Here is a 25,016-nt window from a genome sequence, read left to right on the forward strand (position 1 = left end):
GTCCTTACACAATTTGTAATTCTTTCAGTATGTTCAAGTATTCATGTACTTCTTTACCAAAACACCATGTGCACAGTTTTTAATGCAATTTATAAACTTTTGAGTCTGGTTCATCCAGAAAGGGATGACAATTTTCAGAAACCTTAAAAAAAAATATCCAACAAACTACAGTGGGCTAAAGTTGTGTATTTGAAGTCGTCCTCAGTAGAATTTTAATCTTCATCTGTTGTACCGTTGACCGAGTGAAGCGGAACATCAATAACTCGGGATTTCGATGTCCCAGCGTTGGCCCACCTGTAGCGATCTTGTGTATGAATAATAATAAGGCCTCTCGTCTGTCGTGAGATGAAGCGTGTGCTTTTTTATCCCCAAACTTTTTTCTGGTCACCCGTCAATGCTTTTCTATGTAAAGTAGAGCTTTAGCCTAAATCTTTGTCACTCATTAAATGCAGGTACTCAGAACATCAAAAGTGCTATATTCCATACACTTGCTCACATTTGCTTGAAAATTCAAATTAGGTTGCATTTAACACACAAGTTAAAATTAATGCATTTTCTTAATGTGTTTTTAATTCAGATCATTGTCAACACAACCCTGACACATATTTGTTATAGGTCCATGTTATCTAAATCCGACATGACTGCAAAATGTTTGATCAAAATCCAGGGCCTGTTTCTTAAGAGAGACACACTATACCATAAATCCTCTCATAAACTCATTAACACAACAGTTCTAAACACTGAACACACTTAGACACCGTAAAATGTTATTAACATTCAAACAAAAGTGAGTAAAACCACTAAAATCAGCAGATACCAAAACAGACATGACCATAAAAGTGAGCGTAAACCATGTAGCAAAGTGAGCTACTTTTGGGTCTATCAACCTCTTCAGTTTCGAGGGGTGATAGCTTAAAGATTCTATCTGCCTCTTTATCTTATGTCATTTAAAACATTTACGCTGTCACCCCTCTGTTTTGAGATAACAATATTGTTACCCAGTCCATTGTGTGACACACATAATGATATGTAGTTGCATCTATGCTTTAACCCTGGGGACAGATTTGGGAAAACTGTTTACCAATTTGACCATCTTTCCTGTAACAATTGAGATCAAGACTTAAATAAGAGCTATTATATATTTGTTTTCAGGATGGTAATGTTTACCAGTGAAACAAAGCTATCACTGTCCTATATCAAATTCATTGTGTAGATTAAGTTTTATAAGTTGCAGGCTGTAGAAATATTTACATACAATTGTACACAAGGTCAAGACACCAAAACCTCTTGTCATAAATGACATTTAAATTGAAAGATGCTGTCTTTGATTGGATTAATACAACATGCATGTCATAATTTTCACTATAACAACATTCTGTTACTTCATATCAGACTTATTATTCAAAGTCCATGGAAATATTTTAAGCCAACCAAGTTTGATGATGATCAATCAAATTAAATTTAAGCACTCAAAGTCAAAATTAGCAGTAGCTTTAATAAAATAGTTTTTTTCCGAGTCAAAGAATTTGCAAGACTGCTCATACCTTTCAAAATAAAAAATAACTGTCAAAAAGGACCATAATTCATTCTACCATTTCTTACCAACTATAATATGTACAAAAATTAAAGGTGTGTAAAATTCAATTAAACTCCCTAGTTAGCAAAAGACACAAACATCTTAAATCTTAACTCAATTTTGATATATTATATCAAATATCCGCAAAGAAATAAGATGCTGTGGGAAAATTGGGTTTTATAACTTGAATGTAAAGCATGTCTTGTTCAACTTTGGAGTTAACACTTTTAAAAAATCCGAGCAGGAAATGCAACACTAGGATTCCATTTACATATTTATAATAGCATTTTTTATATAACTCCTGGTTTAATATAACCATGATTTATTATAACCTTAACATTACACACTTTTATCAGGTTGTCAAAGCCCGGGGTTACGGATGTTGATGTTTTTCGTAAAAACGGCACATAACACAATATCTTCTAAAGCCAGAGTTATTGGCCTTACAAAACATGTGCCCAAATAATTGTCTCTTGCAACATGTGTACAAAGTTTCATGAGAAAAAATATGTTTATTACATTTGTTATACATATTGCCAATGTTTTTGGACGACAATTACAAAATACTGACAGTCATGTGTGATATATAATCTGCTGCATCCAAAACACGAAATCAGATTATTGTTTAAATTCTGCCTTTGCTTGCTCATATTAATCTATTTAAACCAAAGTTCTGATGACTAATTTGTTGCAAACCCAGAATGTCTAATACATTTTTGATGTAATAATCTAAAAAATTCACATATATCATTGATGTTCCAATTCTGAAGATTGATAACCTAAATTTTTTTCCACATTGACCTGCTTTCAAAGCAGAAAGTAACGATACTGCAATTCTTTCCCTAAAGGAAAATCATCTTTTTAAAAAAGTATTTTAAGACCTTTTTTAAACGAGAGTAAATTTTTAATTAAATAGATTGCACTCTGGTCTAGTTTTCTCAATAAACCATGGGCCATAACTCAATATAGCATTTAGTACAAATAGTGGGACTGACATGAGCAGATGTACCAAGTTACATCATGGTTTTCAAGTTTTGTTTTGCATTAGTATTCAGATTTAGCACAAAGAGGAATGCAATGTCCAGAGCGAAGAGAATACAGAGGCTATGACAACATCTGAATTGTTTTTCTGAGAAAAACAAAAAGACTGATGGTAATGGCCTAATTTGGTACCATCTTGAGCTTTTTTGAGACAATATTCGTTTTATTTAAATGTTGCTCTGGTAATATTAGGAGATCAAACCAAATGTTTAAAACCAGGCTACAATTTCAAAACCTTCCCTGAATAATTGAATATTTTGGGGAGCATTTTTTTCTGCTTTATCAGACCCTGAATCAATCTAATTATGGGGATAATTATTGGGCTAATGTCCCCTTAATGTAAATGAAAGCATTTTAAGCTTTCTTCTGATGAAATCCGACTCTTGTTCAAAGACATGGTGTAAGCAATGGTAAAGCCTAGCTATGTATAAAAGAACAGATTTATTTTTAAATTACGGAACTTAGGTGCAAAGTGCTAATTAGGCTTTTAATTAATGAGTGTTTTAAGAGCATTGAACAACAAATAACACTGTCAATAAACAGGCCTTCCATTTCTAAGCGATCAGTAATGTTCAGTTTCATAGACATAATATTAAAAGAAGAACTTAAGATTTTTAAGAAAATTAGTTATATTATCAATCTTTTGAACATACTAATTTTATGAAACGTTAATTACGCGTGCTAACTATTACAAACAATGTCAAATCAATTTTGAGCTTAAATGTTATGATTTTGACATTACCTTTAATGATATAGCCCTGACATAATGATCATATCAGATCTTTATCACCACATATCGGCACTATATTTTCAATTTGGAACAAGGTTTCATGTTGACTGTCAATGTAGGGATGATCTTATCATTAGACAATTTGTTAAGTTTGTAGGAAATCCATGCAGAAATTCTTGCATTGAGTCTATGCTAAGTTTGATGGAAATGCAGATAGTATTAATATTGAAGACACATGGACTATGAATTTGATAAAACTGAGACAAGAATGTTTAATTGAAGAGTTCAATTGTTAAAAACATATGAAATATTAATATTCAAGATGATAAAACTTCTCAGTTAAACCTGTAATATATATCTTTGATTTAGAATTTTACCCAAAAAAATTCTTGCATCAATAAACATCAAGTAAAACACAGACGAAAACATCATTGCAAAAGTTAGCTAATCCTCATTCAATCTTACTGCAAGAATGACTCAAAACCTGGAGTGTTTTTTTAACAATTCTTTGTTTTTTATTCTTGAGCTCATTTTCTGCTCTATATTTCTTTGTTACATATCAGCAAGTGTTGAGTCATAGTATTATAGAAATTCACAGATTACCTCTTCACAAGCTCACTAGAGCCTTCAAGATTTATGGAATTACGTTATCTTCAAGCACATGTTTTATTAACAAATACCTTTACTAAAAGTCATTAAAAACACATATTATCTTGATAAGAAGGTAGAAAGGTGAAAAGAAAATCAAATTTCGATCAATTAATTTTATTGAAAGGAAGCAAGGGGAGACTAAGACGCTTCTGTGTCATATTTTTTTTCTTGTCATAATTCTGTGATACAATAACAGATTTTATAATTAGATCAAAAGATTTTCTTCGATTAATGGCGAAGCTTCATTGATAATGTGGTTTGACACAAGACGCTAACAGACTCGAGGAAGGAGTTTTAATTCATCAAACATGTGTATAAAACGTGCCAGTTGATTATGTTTATTAATTCACAAGCATAGTAAATTAAAATCCAATTTCATTTTCGCTTTAATAGGTGATGATATAATTAGAAAGTTATCAGACTCGATTTCAAATAGATTTATGCAGTTTTCCTATGACTGCCGATATTATTGAATAAAATTGTTTGAAAGTTGTCAAATCATTCAAATATTTTGCATGATGACTGTAACATTATACTAAGTGAAACCAAGCAATGCATATTACGGTTTCGAGTTTTTAAATAGTACAGCATTAACAATGACTCTCTCTTTTTCTTTTAAACAGGCATTTTTTTATTTATTTTTTGTAGTTTCAAATTTAAGTAAAGATGTTTATATTGTACCAAAAAACACCTAATGAGGGATCGAATTCACGATGTATTTCATGAATAGACAAAAGAACAAAGCAGTTTTCTGTTTCTTTCTTAAGATTGTGAAAGTAAATAAATAAAACTCCTTCAGTACATGTGATATGGTACACGTAATACGGTAGATGTCGTATGGTAAAAGACCTCTGTAATTTAAAATCTTTCGGTTTGAAAAGTAAAACTAGCATGCATTAAACATGTTTGAATGAATTTGAAAAAACAACACCTGAGACTGATTTGAATATGAATAAAAATTAAAGCCGAAGGAAATATTTACATAAAAATTATGTTTGATGTACCCAGGTGAACTTAAAAACCTTTGAGATTATTATTTTCTAAATAAGATAATTCTTACATGTAATCTAATTAAGTCAGCTTTTATTGAGTTCTTAGACAGGTACTTGAAAAATATTTTAAAATTTTATTTATGCTAATTATATACTCGCATTCATGCACACACAAAAAAGATGTTTGCGATGGTAGACAAAATTTTCTTGCAATCAATATGATATGTTGCAATTAACTTTTTTTACAAATTTGTTTAAGTACAATTTGAACTCTTTAAGATGTCTTTGATTTTAATGAATGCATAAATTTAATAATTTCTTAGGTCTACCCCCACTTGAATCAAAGCCTTGCGTCAATAAACAAATATAAGTAAAGTAGCTTAACATATGATTTTGCACATATCAAAGACATCCCAATAGCCCTTCAAGAGCGTGTTTAATGTAATACTATTGACATCAAGCCATAATCTGTTTGCTTAGAATAAAGTAGTCTTCAAAGCTTTGCAAATGAAGTCCGGCCAGAACAATGCTTCTTAGTGGACAGTGGTCAGTTTGTCTTTAATTGAAAACCATTGTACTTTGTATGATCAGGGAATTAAGAAATGATTAAATTAACACCCTGAATAACAGACCTTCGGCAAAAAGTGTTTGATGTTTTGGGTGTTCATTTAGTACCAAGATTAAAATGTCTCAAGGCATTTTGCTGGAACAATTTACAATCAAACATGACAATCTGCTTAATAAGAACTAGGATAGCTTAAAAGAACCAAGCCTTTTATGAAATCTTCATCCCCATACTTCAGTAATCTAAATTTAAAGGTGTACTATATTGGTTGATGCAAAAAAAAATAATGCTTGTTTTAATGCATTATTACGTTGAACATTTGACTTTAATAATTAAAACAAATAAAATCAGATGATTTGTGTACAGATAAATAAAAGACTAATTTCCTTTATAAATGTTTTGGTTTATTTCTATAAAGAACTATGTGGCCGTTAAAAAGCGTCAAAATGCTACTATTTTTTTTTATCTGTACACAAATTATTTGCATTTTTTTTAATCAAGAAAGTGAAATGAGTTAAACAAATTATCAAGCTTTTGCATGGACTTATATTGTGCCCCTTTAATGGGACTGTACACCAGATTGGCACCAAAAAAAGTTTTTTTCTGTAACGAATCTCAGGACAATCATTTAATGAAATGTTTTACTCTTTGATATCATAATTGTAAAAAAACATACCAAAATGTAAAAAAAAATCGAGCCTGAGACCGGGTTCGAACTGGTGTCGCCAAAATTGCAGTCCAGTGCTGTATCCACTGTGCTACGAAGGCTTACTTTACACAGACGGAATATTTTAGCTATATATGTAACATGGTCATATCACGTGATAACATCGACTAGCCAATCAGGAATAAGGAATGAATAATGAATTCCACTAGGTAGACACACCTATTATATTTTTTAATCGAAAAATATGACAAAACTGCGAAAAATAAATTAATTGAAAACTATGTGGTACTTCAGTTAATAAGTTCCAATGCATTGTACACATTGATACCAAGTTTATGTCAGTTTTCGACAATTTTCTTTTTTTTCGCTGTTTTATCATATGGAGTACAGTCCCTTTAAAGTACTATACAAAGTCATGCGGCCACTTATTTTGGTCTTAAGATTATACTGTCTGAGTGGTGTAACTGAAAAGATAAGTGAATATGGTTTTCAACATTATAATAACCAGGCTGCAAGAAAATTAATATCTTTATCAACATAACAGTAACATTAAAGAAAACTTAAGTCCCTAGGGGTCGAAGATCACTAAACTGATAATAGGTTAGATAACACTAATATCCAACTGTCCATCAATTTTTAGATGACTTGTCAAAATCTGCAAAATAATGGTTGTTGTTGACATTTAGGTGAAAAATGAAAAGTTACAAATATTTTCAGCAAATTGGACAACCATTAGTTAAACAGCTTGTTTTTGACATTTTAACAGTAAATGCCTACACTAAAGAGGAAAACTGTTAAAATGCAACAGGTGGTCCAGTAATTCGCATAATGTTTGTCAAAATTGCTAAAATTGGATGATTGTCAGTGTAGGAACTAAATGATGAGCTATTAATAATGCACGCGGCTGTCAAAAGTTCAGCGAATTGCACACGCAGAACGGTCAAGGAAATTATTTTTCATAAACATGATTTTTTTACCCAAAAAAGTCGCCATATAAGGTTCAAGTGTTGTTGTTGTTTTTTTACTTTTGGTAATTAATTGAATATCAACAGATAACTTTTGTTTATTTTATTGAATATTAACAGATAACAGGTTTTTTTATGGATGCAATAGGTGCTCATTTTTTTTAAACAAACATGATTATCACAGAACATTTTAACAGCATTTATTATCTGAAATTTGTCACACTTTTTGGACCCTAGAATCTGGTCTTCCTTCAAAAGAGAAATAAGACTTCTGTAAGCACTGAATTAAACTCCCAACAAAAAATCTCAGACCACGCCAGAATGAGGAAATTGACTCGCCATGAAAAATGCTCAAGCAAAAATGCCAGAAAATTACCACATCTTTGAGTTTCAAACATCCATGTAAAAAGCAAGTATAGAAGAAATGTAAACAGGGCTTAGCTTAGGGGTCTGGTTCTGTTAAAAATGCATCAGTATCATTAAATTAATCCAGGGGCTAAATTAGACGGTGCCTTCAAGATTCGGTACACTTTCACATCACTTAGTTTATTTTTTTTGGCAATTTTCTAGAAAATGATATCAAATTGGGAAGAAAAAGCATGCTCTAATTTATCATTAATGCTTCATATTTTTATTTTATTTTGTTAATTATCCAATAGGAAATGGTTAAAGGTTTTTAGTATGCACTTACAAAAATAAATGGTTTGATGCAGTCCAGAACCATTTATTTTGTGTAAGAACAAACAAACGATCTTTAACCTTTTAGTGGTCTACATTTTCTTCTGTAAACTACCTACTTAAAGGTCCAGCCACCATTCAATGGTCATATCTATTGCTTTATCGGATTTAAATCAATAACGGCTGACAGCTGATTTACTGGGAAAAAAAATTAATTGGAAAAATGAGCAATGCTACCTTCTCATTGGACAAAAAAAAATGTCGACCACTAACAACAATAAGTTGAAAAACCTTTAGGTTTCCATTCTTTTTTTTAAATTTTTCTTATTAATCACTTTTACTATTGATAAATAAATAAAACTTTCTTCAAGATGTAGATATATAATTAAGATTTTATATCGTTTAATTAATACACTCTCATAACAAGTATGTTATAAGTGCTAGTTGGAATGCCAACTTCCTATCAGATGTTTAGGTGACCACAGTCCCTGAAATCTGCCCATACTCCGTGCATGAACGATTGTCATTCCCTCTTGAAAACAATCGAAACATGTGTGAAACACTTCCTGCAAAGATTGGTTTTGCGAAAAAGTTACACGGGAAAAATGTTTGTACTGAAAGTGTCGTCCCAAGCACTGACCATAAATAGAAAAATGTGGTTCATAATGTCAGAGACCAGACCACACTGTAGAATAAGCGGTAATTAAGTTAATAAATCGAGTTGTGGTCACAATATTACTTGAAAATGACACTATAAGATTGTACATGAATTAAGTATAAATATTGGTGTATGTGACTTAAATCACTGACAAATTGATTATTTTAACAATTACTGGCAGAAAACACCCCAGTTTAGTTTGACCAAAAATTATTGACAGCAGGTCCAAATATAAAAGTGAAAATCTCATTCTCAATGTGAAAACATGATAACTAATGATTCAAAATCTTGCATGTGTTATAATAAATGAATTGTTCTCTGAATTTCATTTATGGTTGAAGAATATCATTATCAAGACCAAAGTTTTTGATTAACATATTTTATGAGAGAATGTGCTTTTAAAGCTGCACTCTTTAGATTTACTGTTTTTACAACTTTTTGTCTTGGAATGAGCAAATTTTTGAGTGAATATCTGCACACCAGTGATAAAAGACTGTTGACAAAAGATCAGATTGCAGATTTTCAAATTAATGTTTTATAGTTAAAAGCGTTACTAATGGTTTTAGAAAAATGCATCAATTTTTTAACTTAAATATAAAGACCTGCGATCTAATTTTTTGTCAGCAGTCTTATATGACTAGTTTACATGCATTTTCACATAAATGGCTCGCTCCAATACAAAAAATTAAGAATTTGTCAAAACTTTCAATCTGTGAGAGTGCAGCTTTAAAAGGGTGTAAAAGCATATCTGATTCTAATAACTTTCAATGCTATGTAGTTAAATGAGTTGAGAATGAGATTGGGATATGACATAAATGATGGGGATATTTATGTGATGGGGTGGAGCCTGATCGCAGCCTTTCAAAGTTCTATTTATACAGATCATCCACCCATTCACAACTTTAGCCATGTTTTAAGGCCTACAAGATGTCCCAGATTAAAAGTGTCTAGCTACTTAGGCGACTATAAATTAATTGCTAGATTTTCATCCCGCCCCCACCCCCCTCTTTTTTCTGCAGCCCCTTAAATATTATTGACTGAAATATAAATGTTGAACTAGGGTCTGTATTTCGCATAGGTCCAGTACTGTCTGGGAACAGCGTTTATTTATACCAACCGGTGTCAATGTAAACATTCACATGTAAAAAAAGGAGAATTATTACGATCGTGCTCGTGGTTCAACTAGAAACACATGCATATGGTATCTTATGCAATAAAAAAGAACATGAACACATATTCAATGAAAAACAATTATCTAACAATATCCAAAAAAAGGTCACCCACGACTCCATTTAAAAAAACATGATTGATAATCTAACAGTTCATTTATAATGGTTTTTCATTTTTCATGCTTAGAATGAATGAAGGCATGGCTTGAGCCCCGATGACATATATATATTAGGGATGCAAACGAATGGCAAAATTGATATTCGAATATTCGGTAATTCTTTCGATCGAATATTCGAATACCAAAATGATCCTTCAAGAATTGTAGTTAGCTAATATTGATATTCAAATATTCGGTAATTCTTTCTATGGAATATTTGAATACCAAAATGATTCTTTAAGAATTGTAGTTAGCTAATATTCACTAATGTAATAGCCAGGGCCCTGTAACCCTTCTTTGATGTATTCGGTACACGCGGCGGACACTTATTGTTCCAAAAAATTAGCCTCTGAATTTCCCCATTTACAGAATATATCCCAAGAAAAAGTGATATATATTTTAAACAAAAAACTAACTATATCAATTCCTCTGCGAATTTTGTAAACAATGCAAAATAAGATTGGGGAATTTCATTTTATCCCTGTTAAATGACAATACGTGCCAACGTGGTACTTGCAGCCTCGTTCTTGGAATGATGTCTACGAAATATATTTATAGAAAATGACACCAACCATGGCCAAACGTCGATTTTGACTGATGTATTGTACAACAATACAGGACATATATCCTTAAACGTTAAACCATACAGTTACTTTTCAACACAAGAGCGTTGTATCGAAACATGGAAAACAGTTTAAAGCACATAACTAGCACATTCCCTCGAATCATCAAGGCGATTTGCGCAATATCGCCAAGCTTGATTAGCAGTGAAGACAACACATTGGTATAAAGGCCGATCTTAAATGTTCCCAAAATAATTGGAATGTGTTTGATGTCACTTGTCTAACAGCCAGTAAATGCAAAATTACGGGGACTGTTTATAGTTCCCGATAATATATCCGATATGGCGCGTGTATAGACTATAGTTTCATCAAGTTCAAACCTCTGGCACTAAGTTACGGGTCCATCGTTGTAAAAACAAGACAGACGAAGATGACAGTTGTAGGCAAAAAATTTATTAATTTATTAATTTATTAATTCAACAAAACATCGAATATTCGAATACAGATTTTGACATCCGAATACCGAACGTTTGATCGAATATTTGAATATTCGTTTGCATCCCTAATATATATATACCTCTATTCTCTAAATCATAATAGTAAACAGGACAAACTGGATTGAGATCATAATAACTTTCAACTATGAATAGACAAGCTGCGCCGCCACCACCTCCCCACCCACACACACATCCACCCAAAACAGCCCCTTGTCATGTCATGATAACTCTCAAGAGGCCTGCCAGTGACATCGGAACAACACACTTAGCCTGGATGTATCTGCCCTAACATGATTTAACCCTCATACATAGATGTGTCACTACAAGTGGGCCTCTTATAGTCTTGTATCAACAATTAACAGCCATACGGGCTTATCAGAGTTGCATCTGCTATTTTATTGTTGTCACTTAGAGCCCTTACCCTTTTGGCAAGAAGGTTTGGACTTTCAATGGAAAATATATTATATATAAGTATTATGCAACTTGAACTTCTATTTACCCATTGAATAAATCTCCTCATCATCGCCACTTACAATGACAACAGTATATTAAGAGGCGGAAGTCATGAAAATCAAAGTGTGGTTTCTGATTGTATCATTGTATCCAGAGTTAAGCAGAAAACAGAAACTTGAAAATGAAAATGACAATCCCAACTTGCTGACAGTTTCTCACATACAGAGAATATAAAGTTTTAGAACAAAGATCAAGTATCTGAATATGTTAACAATGATGCGCTGTTGACAGCTCATAACAGACACATGATTAAGGAACAGCCTCAATTAACAGGATCCAACTCCTTCCTAATAAAGCCATCCCATGCATTCTACATCTTATAGAAATTCCAACATAGTCAAGATGTCCTTGCACAAAAGCCTCAACAGACATCAAGTGGACAAGACTTTCAACAAGTATCCTACAATGGCAGCCTTTGCCAGACATTGTTACCATGGTTTACCTGGTGGACAGGTGCATTGGTAGGTGATGGCAGAAGTCGTCAGGCAGGTCCCCCCATGTTGGCAAGGGTCAGGGAAGCATGGAATGTATGGTTCTTCACATAACGTGCCACGGTAACTCACGTCGCAGTTACAGCTGTAATGGTAAATGCATGTACAACATAGTTGTTGACAAGGGTCAGGGTAACACAGAATGTACAGGTGTTCACATGATGAACCACAGTATCATGCCATACTGATACAGCTGAAATGGTTTATACATGTACATCATAATTGTACAAGGTCAGAAAAACAAGTACAGGTGTTCACACAATGCACCACGGTACTACCCTCACAGACATACAGCTGAAATGGTAATATGCTGTTCAGCCCAATATAACAATAAAGAAATCCATTAAATTACATAAGTAAATTAAGTAAAAAAAGTAAAATCAAGTATAATAAGTATAACTGCGTTTTCAATAAAGGTGCTTGTTTGACAATAATACAGCAGTTTATTAAACATTGTTCAAACGTTAATGATCTGTATTATTATAAACAGCATAGAATTATTTGAGCAAACATGATTTATTATGCATCGTTGAACATCATTTTCTATCGAGTTTTGTTCTATGCTGGAAAATAATATGAACAAAAAGAAGGCTTTCAAATCTTATCACTTAACAGCTCTTTTTAAATGACAGTAGTTAAATCTGTGACTGTAAATATCAGAAATGAGACTGCGTTTTGTAGTTACATATCTTTCCTTGTAAATGCTCTATTATTTGTTTCAACTATTCGGTCATTACCAACCATCTGTAAGTCAAAATTTATTGGGAACAAAAAGGTTACACCCTAAATCTAGTGTAAAGACATTAAAGCGGCTGGGGGAACTATTTAGATCTTTTCATCAGTGTATTCATCTGACAATCTTAATTAAGGAAACAGAAATTTAAAACCAATTTACACATCAGTTATTTACAAATCCTTTAATAATTAATTAACTGGGAGCAATTTTCCCATGACTTGATGCAAATGTGTACTATTACAGAGTGTGTAATATAATTACTTCTAAGGGAGGCAACCTTTTTCAAAATGTATATCACAAACAACAAATTGATCTCCCTTGATTACCCAAGGGAAATAAATCCAATTTGTCAGCCAAGACAAACATGGTTTGCTCCCTTGATGACCAATGGAAGATCATTCACTTTGTCAACTTCGAACTAACCAAAATGGGTTTTCTCCCTTGAGTCTTACAGTCCATATTACACATAAAATTCAATTATTCAATTCATGACCCTATAAAATCAATCTTACAAAAATGATCCGTTCCTGTTTTCGCAGATACCACCATTCATACATAAACTTGGATTTTCCATGCATTCATCGATGTCGTCCTTGCATGTGTCGCCACGAAAACCAGCCTTGCAGGTGCAAGAAAATCCCTGGCTGTGTGACCTACATTGTCCACCATTACTGCATGGCTGTGTTATGCAGTAGTCGATGACAGCACAGTTCATACCTGCAAGAATGCATGTATAATATTCAGATATTGGAATCTTGGACAGGCCATGAAATCACAATGTATGTATTTCCAATGGGGTTGTCTAGTTTCTGCTGTAGAGATAGCAGAGCGGAAAATAGGAAGGTCTCAGGTTAAATGCCCTGGTTCATTTATTTTAAGGGGCATCAACAAAACATTTTCAAACAAGCCAAGGCCTCATTTCAATAAAGATCATAAGACTTAAAGATGCACTCTTACTCCTAGAAAAGATTTACCACAATTAATAATACTGTTCTAATATTCCAAAAAGGATGAATAAATGTCGAAAACAATGGTTCTTATGGAGGATACCGAGTTTAATTTGGAAGAAATTAGCATAAAACATGCTATTTCTACCTTATGAGAATATAGTAGACCACAGTAAATCTTTTAGCATTCACCAATCATTTAATATTTTTGCGCACTCTGCTATTAAATACACAGTTACAATTTTGTTATCAGTAGTTAATATTTTCCATAAATGCATTATTTAGTGAGTAGTTAAAGGTTTATCAGTAAAAATTTATGTTTGTTTTACATGTGAATGTATTGATTTTGAATAAGAGCGTCACTTTAAAATTCCAGGCATAACCTCATTTTTGTTAGAAACAGGTGTACCTGAGCACTCTTAAGCAGCATTAGGTTTATGAGTCAGATATCATATAGCCTGAATATATAAATAAATAATATATAAACTCAGATTTTTTTTTACAAGCCAGTGCAGCTTGTGCAAACTTGGATAACTCCTCTTACACTCGCCAATATTGTTACATACCCATATACCCGAGGTAACATTCACAGCGGTACTGCATGAGATCGGTGCTGTGTGTGTTATAACACGTTCCCCCATGTAGACACGGTTGGGCGAAACACGCGCTTGATTCAACTACATTCTCACATTGACTGCCCGTGTAACCTAAAAGAAGAAAAAATTGTATTTACTTGGAAAATCATTATTTAATTTCATGAAAATACCTCACATGACTTGGCCACTGTGAAATCACTAGGTATTCTGTATTATTATTCTTCATGTTACGAAGCTGCTGTCAAATTACATATAGACATAACTAGGCATTCTGTACTTTTGTCAAATTACATAAACACCTTATGTAATTTGGCTGCTGTAAATTACATGTAGACACACACACATTTCAAAAAATAGATGCATCTTGATTAAACTTAACAAATGTTAAGTTACAGCATAAAATAATCAATGTCAACCTTAGCTTTCAACTTGGCCATCATTATTTTTTTCTTGTTTTGCTATTTAATACTAATTTCACCCTCAATGAGACATAATATTTATATAATACCAAGAAACAACCTCACTTTACAGCAGCGCTAAAACTACTACTTACCAGGTCGGCAGACACACTCTGTGGCAAAGTCATGGTTGGCCAGGGTGATGATTTGACAGGTGGCGTTGTTGCGGCAGGTAGTATGGAGACACGGGTTCACCGTCTGACAGTACTCTCCGACATAGTTTGCCCCACATCTGGAAAAAAAGTAATATAAAACATTAGCATGACAGTGACAATCGTCTTATTGTACTGGGGCAGTATTCCTAAAATATCATCAAAGTCATTAAGTAAATTTCCTAATATTTTCATAATCATAATTAAACAGAACTATCAGTGGTTTTAATCATAAAAGTTTGTATTTTCAGCCATATCAACGCAAATAAAGTATATGAGATATTATGAAGCTATTATATCATATGATATGTAACATACTCAACTTATGACTTAGTAAATAATGACTTGAGATGTATTATAATACAAGCCCAGGTCTCCACCTCTCACATAATGGTTTAAAGCTCCACTAGGGACACATTCTCTCAGCCTCTTAAAAGGACTCTACCAGGAATTAGACTACACCAGGAATTAGACTACACCAGGAATTAAACTCGACCAGGAATTAAACTCAACCAGGAATTAGACTCGGTATGATCCATATTAGCTTCTAAGTATCTTCACAATCCAGCTAATAAAGATAAGTTTTATCAAAAACAAAACATTAGCAACATTATTCAACGAAGTAAATAAATATGTAAAATATTGTTTCAATAAAAACAATAATTCCAAGCTTTGCAAGGGGACCAAACCTAATCTGACATTTCATGTTCACTGTTTGAGTTACCTCCCTTGTACAAGTTAATTTTGTTGGGCAATAAGGGAGTTCCAGTTATTAGCCGGGCCTTTTATCTGTGAGAACCTACAAAGTCCTTTGTTATGTCCCTTCAACCTCAGTGTAACTTTTTCTTCATACCAGTTCATTAATAAACCCTCAGAGACTTAGCTAAAGTATTTTTCATTAACTCCGCTGATTGATCTTTTTTATAAACACTTCTGGAAAAAAAAAAATTGTAACAAACCACCGCCCAATATCGAAAAACATGGTGCAATAATTGTTGCTCAAGTGTGTGCAGAATGTGTACTTAATAACAAGTTTGTGTTTTATTCCCCAGTCTAGACAACTACTATTAACCCCTGTTACATGTGGCACAATAGGTTTTCCTATTATATAGTCATCAAAGTCCTAGTGTTTATCAAATCTGTGCCAATATACAGCTCAGAACATCTCAGACATATCTCGTGAAATAGTGATAAAACTATGCTTGCATTTAGACACATAGCAATAATCATTTAAAAAACCCATAATCATTTGTTCTAGTACTTCCTTCATTTAATTATGATGAGGCTGGTAATAAGCTTTTTAATGCTAAGGAATAGTGTCACACTATGCTGTTGTGCAGTGTTTTGACCACCACGATTTAAACCGTAATCATTTGTTCTTCTTCTTCCTTTATTTATTGTAAAGTTGATAATAAGATTCTAAATATCCCATCAATATTGTAACATATCACTACGCCAATGTGCCGTGTTTGGACCGAAAATATTTACAAATCTAATGCTGCTAGCCACATTGTCGCCTATAGTAGTCCCGCTATGATATGATCAAAGTCAGGTTTTACTTTGCTGTCGTGATTCTGTAACTTTGCTGTTGGCAGGCTGTGCCTTGTTCTATGCTGTATCTTGTTATGTCTCATTGCCCAGAGGCTGCAACCACGTTCAGTTTATAGAACCCAGCATGTGCTGGCTAGCCCACCAAAACAAATGATTACTCCTTTTTCTTTCATGAACAAGTTACTGTTTTTATTCAAACAGTAAGATTCAAACAGTAAGTACAAATATGTACTTTCTTGACTGCCAAGTAAAATACATCTACATTCTAACAACACATTAAAGGAAACAGGTTGTTCAAGTCCTGTCGCAGTTTTTCTACATTGTTGTCATCTCGTAGTATGTTGTGGTGAATGGGCATGAGAAGGTCAGATTTCCCAACATGGCTAAACATGGCGGCTAAAATGAGACACTTAAAATGACTGGGGTATAACCTATTGCAAAAGTAATTTTAACTAAAAGACAACCATGTCATTTTTTGTCAGTTCAAGAGAACAGAAAAGGTTGCAAAAAAAAACATGAACTTGTACGTCTACCTAGACGTACATGTGAATGTTGGAGTCGAGTTTAAAACTAATACGCAAAGTATTTCTTTAAACTTGTACTTGTAAGCTGAAAAAACTATTCTCGTGCTGTAACACATGAATTTTCTAATTGTGTACAATGTACACGTACCTGGATTACTTAAGACAAAATGAAGTCCATGCTTACCGTACAACGAACAAACAGGTACACGTACAAGTACTGTTGTGCAACCTCTGTAATGTCATGAAATAAACAAGATCACCGCCAACACTTGCCTGTGGTTGTTTACTTAATCAAGAAAGGGCAACTTAACTCAACAAATATAACAGCAGGAATTATAGGCCTTGCAACAAGTACACACATTTTGTCTCTTGCAACATGTGAACCAAGTTCCATGTTAATATCTTGAGCTGATTTTGAGTTATGACCGCAGTTAAATTGTTTTCACAATGCCAACATCTAAATACCCTTGAGCTACTCCAAGAATATCAAAATATGTCAACGTTTTTCTTTGAAAAACAGACGTTAGCTATAAAACAACCATGACACACCATCTCCATCAGTGGAATTGAGAATACCACAAAACATCATCTTGGAGCTGTAAACTGGCATTCTCAGGTGTACTTTTATGTTCACTATCTTTCTAATAATGATGAATGACATTTATGAATATAAGACTAAATGTGCAACATAACATTTGTTTCTGTTTTTGTTACAAAATTTTGTGCACACCATTTTATTACAAGGCTGATAAATAACTTTTACAAGGACAACAACTTTTAGTATATACTTTTATCTTTTTTACAACTATTGTAAAGAAAGTTAATTATTAACTTATACTAAGTCACTCTCGTTGGCACATTGTTGCAAGAGAGGATGGTCATGTTTTGTGGGAGAAACTGGAGAACCCAGTGCAAAATCCACTCGTCCGGCAAGGTGACCACCAACGAAACTCTCATGCGCTCAGGCCAGGAATCAAACATGGGTAGCCTAGGTGAGGAATGAGTGTGCTAACAGGACAACAGCAAACTTTAGATAATTGTACAACTCTTCTTCCATCTAACAGTACATGATCTTTCATCCAACAGAACATGATCTTCAATCCAACAGTACATGATCTTTCATCCAACAGTACATGATCTTCTATCCCAACAGTACATGATCTTCCATCATCCAACAGTACATGATCTTCCATCATCCAACAGTACATGATCCTCCATCATCCAACAGTACATGATCTTCCATCATCCAACAGTATGTGATCTCCCATCCAACAGTACATGATCTTCAATCATCCAACAGTATGTGATCTCCCATCCAACAGTACATGATCTTCCATCACCCAACAGTACATGATCTTCCATCATCCAACAGTACATGATCTTCCATCATCCAACAGTATGTGATCTCCCATCCAACAGTACATGATCTTCCATCATCCAACAGTACATGATCTCCCATCATCCAACAGTATGTGATCTCCCATCCAACAGTACATGATCTTCCATCATCCAACAGTACATGATCTTCCATCATCCAACAGTACATGATCTTCCATCATCCAACAGTATGTGATCTCCCATCCAACAGTACATGATCTTCCATCATCCAACAGCATGTGATCTCCCATCCAACAGTACATGATCTTCCACCCAACAGTACATGATCTTCCATCCAACAGTACATGATCTTCCATTCAACAGCCTATGTACAGTAAAGGCAGTCAGCAGGATAATATTGCTGGATGTACAGGAAAAAATGTATACACTATTGTCAGTTAATGTCAGGGTGTTAAAACAAAACTTTTGGGGCTCAAAAAAGAACACATTGAAGTCAGAGTAATGTGCAATGATACATTTGTGCAAATTGTCATAGGTAAGATGTTAAACCATTTTATTCGATTATCTGAAATGTTTTTTTAATAAACACACTAATAAGGTTAAAGTCTTTGCACAATGATGCTGCTGACACAGACGCCAAAAAAACCGAAACATTTCTGGGCTGCGAACGGGCGTTCTCAGGTGTTCTATTAATTATCTTTCTAATAAATTGATGAATCATGACAATAAGTTGCAACAGTACACCTTAAAAATTCTTGCTGTGTTTGTTATGAAAGTATGTGCAAATTATTGCAATAAAACACTCATAAATAACTTTCGTAAGAACAAAAACGTTTCGACAGGTGTACTCTGATCTTCAATCAAAGAATAAGAAGAGTAAAGACAAGAAATGAATTCAAATTTGTCTTTCGGGGCTCAAATTTAAAACCCAACTTTTATTGCCCAATTCACATTACAATCCTGATATTAAATTGGACAAAATGTTTTTCAGACTGATATGCCCCAGGGCTTTTTCTATAGTACCCACGGGTCCGACTATCGGACCCATTCCCAAAGCAAAATATAAGATATTTTTCCCAATCTTCAGAAAAAAATCCCAATCCAAAAATTAGAAATTCTTTTTACCTATACTGGTTCATTTTCAACATCCTAATAAATTATGTAATGTGAAGATTTTTTGGTAATTGAACTCAGAAATCATTGATTTTCATCACATTCAGTGATGAGTATGAAATATTATCTGTCATGATTTATTGCAATAGATATTTACACCCCAAGGATTGATATGTCAGCCATTGTGGGTCTTTTAAAGGGAAAATAAACTAATATTAAATCATTTCCTAATTCACAGAGACTAGACAGCTTTTTGTTTTCACTGTAAAATTTCCCAATTTCCGCATTTTCAGGACGCAAAATTTCCCAAAATGTCAAGGGTCTTTTTCCCAAAATGGGCAGAAAAAGCCCTTACAGTGCCCACATGTCCACAACAAGTAAATCGACAATTGTATTTTATGTAGAAATATCATCAAGTTATCAGAATCTAATCGCAAAAGTTTCAATTGCTTTGCACATGTAATGCAAATTTTATTAAATAGGCTTAATTAAAATTGCTTCATTTTCATGTAAAAAAGTTAAAATTAAACAAAGATAGATTTAAAGCTGCACTCTCACAGTTTGACCATTAATTTTCATCAATACTGTTTTTTTGGTCGTGGAATGTCCTTATTTTACATTCGAAAATTAATTTTCTATAGCTAAAAGCATAACATACGCTTTAAGAAAAATAACATTTCCAACAGTTTTATAAACAGTTTAGATCAGTTCCATTGCGAGTTATCTTATTTAACTGAATAAAAGATACTGATGCCAAAATCAGCTTACTCCGGGACAAAATAATAAAAAATGCTAAAACTGTCAATCTGTGTGACTGCAGCTTTAACATAAGAAATAATTATAACCTTATTTCATTGAAAAGCAAGCTAAGAGGGTTATAATCATAACTATTAACAATAAGTAACACCCTTCATACTTCAAATTCTTTGGCTTTCAACATGGAACATATTCAAAAGCTGTAACAATTTCCAGACAAATGAAACTTTTGCTTTAAAAATGTACTCCACCAGTCATATGCAATACAAATATCAGAATTGTAGTATTCCAGCAATTCTTCTAAAATCAGAATAGCACTTACAGCATAATATTTATGGCATATTTTGGCATTTTCTTAGCAGAAAACGTACATCATTTTTGAGAATAGGTGATAATATAAATCGTTTTGAACATAAAATGTGAATTACTTGACACCTTATGCATTGTCAGACAAAAGATACTATAAACTTGTTAAATATTATGTTTTATTTACTACGGATATATTTATAGTCTAATGGAAAAACACTTTGTCTACCAGCTAAAACAAAGAATAACAAAACTTTGTTTCAACAGCCACCAAAAAACAACTTACTTTTTTTTGCACAATTCAATTAAAATAGTTAAATACTGACAGTACAATGTTAAAAAATAAATTTAAAATGTACAAAATTTCCATAAAGGTCGGCCCAGTGCATGTAATTTGTCAGACACTTTAGCATTAAAAACAAATTTGTCAGTAAAAATTGGTGGTGTTTAGCCTAAGAGTAGTACAATTGGGAATAGGTTTCTAGTAATGCCATCAGCAGATGCACTGCCAACAAGGAGACATCATAATACAGCAAAATATGTTCAATTATTTATGTTTTAAATGAGTTAAAGCACTGTAAAGATCCTAAAATCTGCTTAAATGTAAGGGAGACAACCCACTGAAAATTTATTATGGTATGTCGGTTTACAAATGCTTCATCCCCTTGGACATTTATTCAAAGGGGAAATACTGTATGTGAAACCACTTGTAACCGTCAGCAATTATTTCTGCAACCATAATTCATAAATAACTGGACATTTTTTTATTTATTTGACAAACGACTGCATATCTTCTGAGATAATGAAATAATGCAACAATTTATGGTGCAATTACTACATTATTCATATTTGATAAATAGATGCAAGTACGACATAACTATATAACTGCATCACTTATGCCGTATGCTGACATTCTAAAGCCAGGCAACAGCCCCTAAATTACACCAATGACCCTTCATATAATTTAGGTGTCAAAAAACTTCTAAAATAATTGTGCCCCATTACTCAACATCCTTTAAAGCCATGCATCCTTAAGTCCCTTTTTAAATTTCTTCATTTTGCTTTTCAATTTCCTCACAAATTACAAAAGAGCTTCGACATTGCCTCATTTGATGACAATACATGAGGTGTAAAAACACTGAATTCCGCCATTGACGACCCCAGTAGGGTTTGTCCATCCTGGTCGATTGTCATACCTGCTCCGATGTAATTATCGAACAAAAGATTTCACGCGTAAAAGCAGCCATTCAGCGGGGCGCTGAATTCCTCAGCTGTTGAAGAGTTGCTCTCTCAGTTTGACGGTAAATTTAAACAACTTTTAATTTAATTTCACAAAAAAGTTCAAGGGGACTACTTTTTTTCCTTTCCATTACCCTTCTAAAACATGTTTATGTCTGCCATTCCGTGACTGTCAGGGCACTTTAAATTACTGTTGAAAATAATTAAGATATCAAATTTAGTTTTTTAAGTGACAGCTGGAAATCTGAAAATTAGCTAAATACATGTAACTTTATTAAATCACCCATTTTAGATTTTCTCCTCCTTCGGATTACAAAGTATTAAAAGAACTAATAAACAATACAATTGAAGACAGAGGAAGCCATTTTTGACAACATGCAGATATTTATAAAGCGATCAACAAATCTGTATAAATATCATGAATGAATACGTTATCAGCGTTTTGACACCGAAAGGCGCACTTGCAAAATTGTTTTGCGATTTTGGATAATGATCAAACAAAACATGAGATAAATTATCAAACATAACAGAGATATTTTTTTGTATGATATCCCAACGTAGCCTACAAACCACTGATAAACTTATAAATGAAATTATTTTTGGACAGTAGTGCAAGATCATAATTAAAAGGTTATTTTCAGTGTCATGGACACAAGTAATTACATCAGAAAAATGAATTTAAAAAATCTATGCCAGAGCTGAATCATATAAACAAGGTGTATAATACAAGAAGATATTATGTAACTTGGGTAATAGCCTGGGATGTGATAGACAGTGTAGCTGAAGGGCTCAAATCATTTTGGAGAGAAGATGGGGTAGCTCTAGGCCAAAAATGGAGGTCAAAGAGGTCGATTATTGACCTTTGTAGCAGAAGCATTGAAGCTGGGTTTTAAGAAGCCGGTTTGAGGCCGCGTCGAGATGTCCTGACTTCAAATTTTGAAACTGGAGAGTTAATTAAAAACAAATAAAGTAACAACCAAATCCTTTTTAACTCTTCTTTTTTATTTTTTTTCACATTTTATTTGTTTGGTCCCAATAGCCATTGGATCAACGACCTTCTGAACAAATTATATCCCTGGTCCCAATAGCCATTGGATCAACGACCTTCTGAACAAATTATATCCCTGGTCCCAATAGCCATTGGATCAATGACCTTCTGAACAAATTATATCCCTGGTCCCAATAGCCATTGGATTAACGACCTTCTGAACAAATTATATCCCTGGTCCCAATAGCCATTGGATCAACGACCTTCTGAACAAATTATATCCCTGGTCCCAATAGCCATTGGATTAACGACCTTCTGAACAAATTATATCCCTGGTCCCAATAGCCATTGGATCAACGACCTTCTGAACAAATTATATCCCTGGTCCCAATAGCCATTGGATCAACGACCTTCAGAACAAATTATATCCCTGGTCCCAATAGCCATTGGATCAATGACCTTCTGAACAAATTATATCCCTCGGTAAGTACATCATTAAGTGTGACATCATGGCCATGTAAATGAATCAACTAAGTCACATAAAATAATAAACAAAATAGAGTGCACAAAATACTTTTTTTCTCTTTTTGGCTTCTTTGAAGCAATGAACTACAAAAGTGTTTTTTGTTTAATATCAACTACTTATATACAGCCTTAATTAAATAACTTATTTTTGTGCTCTAAATACCTTACAGTCAACTATTTTTTGCTAATATATCTGTAGACACACCAATCATTCAAAATAACACTTGAACTTCTGGAGATAATAATTTGAAACAATACTCTAATCAAACAATAAGTTATCTTTCTACCTGACACACATTATTTTCAATAAGTCATCAGTTTTAAAATCACTGACTTCATTGGAGAGGCGTATCACAAAAAGAATTACTTCAACATTAGGCTAATTTATATACTTCAATTACATTTATCATGAACGATTATCTTCTTATACTTACTGTACGTATCGGAACAGTAGCAGTGACATAAGAATATAAATAAAGACGGCTTTGTCTTCACCAATCAATGCTGAAACAAATTGGCATTTTGATCGTTCAATAACAAATTATGTTATCTTTTACATCTTTTAAACAAATATTAGTCATTAAAAACAAAAATTAGAAATATTACAATCAACACAAAAGGGTGCGAGAGGCGAGAGGGTGTGTCCAGTTTGGTGTAAATAATTCCAAAATGCTTTATAACAATCAAAGTAGAAATAAAAAAACACAACAAAAACAACAACAACACAACGCAACACCTGCCTTAAACACCAACGTGTAAAATTTGTTGATAAGCTCTAGAGCACTCTGTAGCCAACTCCCTTGCTATTGTATGAAATTGTTACAAAAAATGTCCTTCGAAAAAAAAACTGTTTTTTTCTCATTAAAAATCTCCATACAAAACTAACTGCCAAAGCATGTGGACTTCTCGAAAACCTGATTTATGCTGCTCTGCTTCTTTTAGATTGAACAATTTTATATTCATGCTGCTATTTTATATTGGTTAAACTAATTCTATTTCAAACAGAAAGCTCTTTTGAAATGTGAGCTGTTGTCTTAAGACCCTGTCACACTGTCACGACTTAGATCAGCGAGTTACCACGAGTGCTTGTGAATTATAAATCGCCAAAAATACCACGAGATGACCGCAGATTCCGATGTTAGGAACATCAGTTTGACAGCTCGAGTTCTCTTCCATGTGAATATGAGAGGAGTACAAGATTCTTCTGTTAAACTCTAGTTTAAGCAAAATCGGTATGATTTGTGTACCTCACTCTTTCGACAACCACAGAGATTTCTGCCGATATGTGCACGATATCATGACGAGTTATTGAGAATGAGCTACGATAATGTTCAAGAAAGGATGACAAATGGGGAACTGGGTATAAATACAGATGGTGCTGCTGGATCTTCCCCTTCCGGCTCTGTGTTGTTATTCAAATGTGGTTTTGGTGCAGGGGATGGTGACTCAACATCTTGTTCCAAAGCCACCATCAGTCTTAACGGAACCTTTCCCTTTCTCTTCGAAGGCATGACTAGTCTAACAATGGTTTATCTCTTGTAAAAACAGTGATGTTTGTTGTTTAAAATCTTTAAGAGATATGATGCAGTGCTTTTTATTGATATATTATATTGAACTCGCCGGAAATTGCAACAATATCGAGGTTATGTCGAAGGGGTATGCACAAACTCACAACAACTTGAACGAATCTCGAGCAGAGATTGTAATAATGTCCTCCTGAGTCGTAGATTGTCGAACAACTTTTTGACGCAGCGAGAGAAGCGGCGACAGGTGAAGATATGTCTACCACAAGTGTTCATGTTTGTTAGACACCCCTAGCACATGTCCTCGAGATGTGTATGAGACGAAAACTGGTACAACAATTTTAAACTGT

The 25,016-nt window shown here is 33.5% G+C and overlaps 1 protein-coding gene across 1 annotated transcript in view; it reads right to left on the bottom strand.

Moving 5' to 3' along the window:
* The window catches only part of LOC128222854 (neurogenic locus notch homolog protein 1-like), a 97,852-nt gene that overhangs the window by 42,669 nt on the left and 30,167 nt on the right, over window positions 1-25,016 (bottom strand). The window contains 4 exon segments of the mRNA XM_052932002.1: window positions 11,866-11,999; window positions 13,163-13,367; window positions 14,164-14,304; window positions 14,747-14,883. Of these exon segments, the coding sequence (XP_052787962.1) occupies window positions 11,866-11,999; window positions 13,163-13,367; window positions 14,164-14,304; window positions 14,747-14,883 (617 nt within the window).

The sequence above is a fragment of the Mya arenaria genome, chromosome 17 (assembly GCF_026914265.1).
Source record: "Mya arenaria isolate MELC-2E11 chromosome 17, ASM2691426v1".
Classification (NCBI taxonomy): Eukaryota; Metazoa; Mollusca; class Bivalvia; order Myida; family Myidae; genus Mya; species Mya arenaria.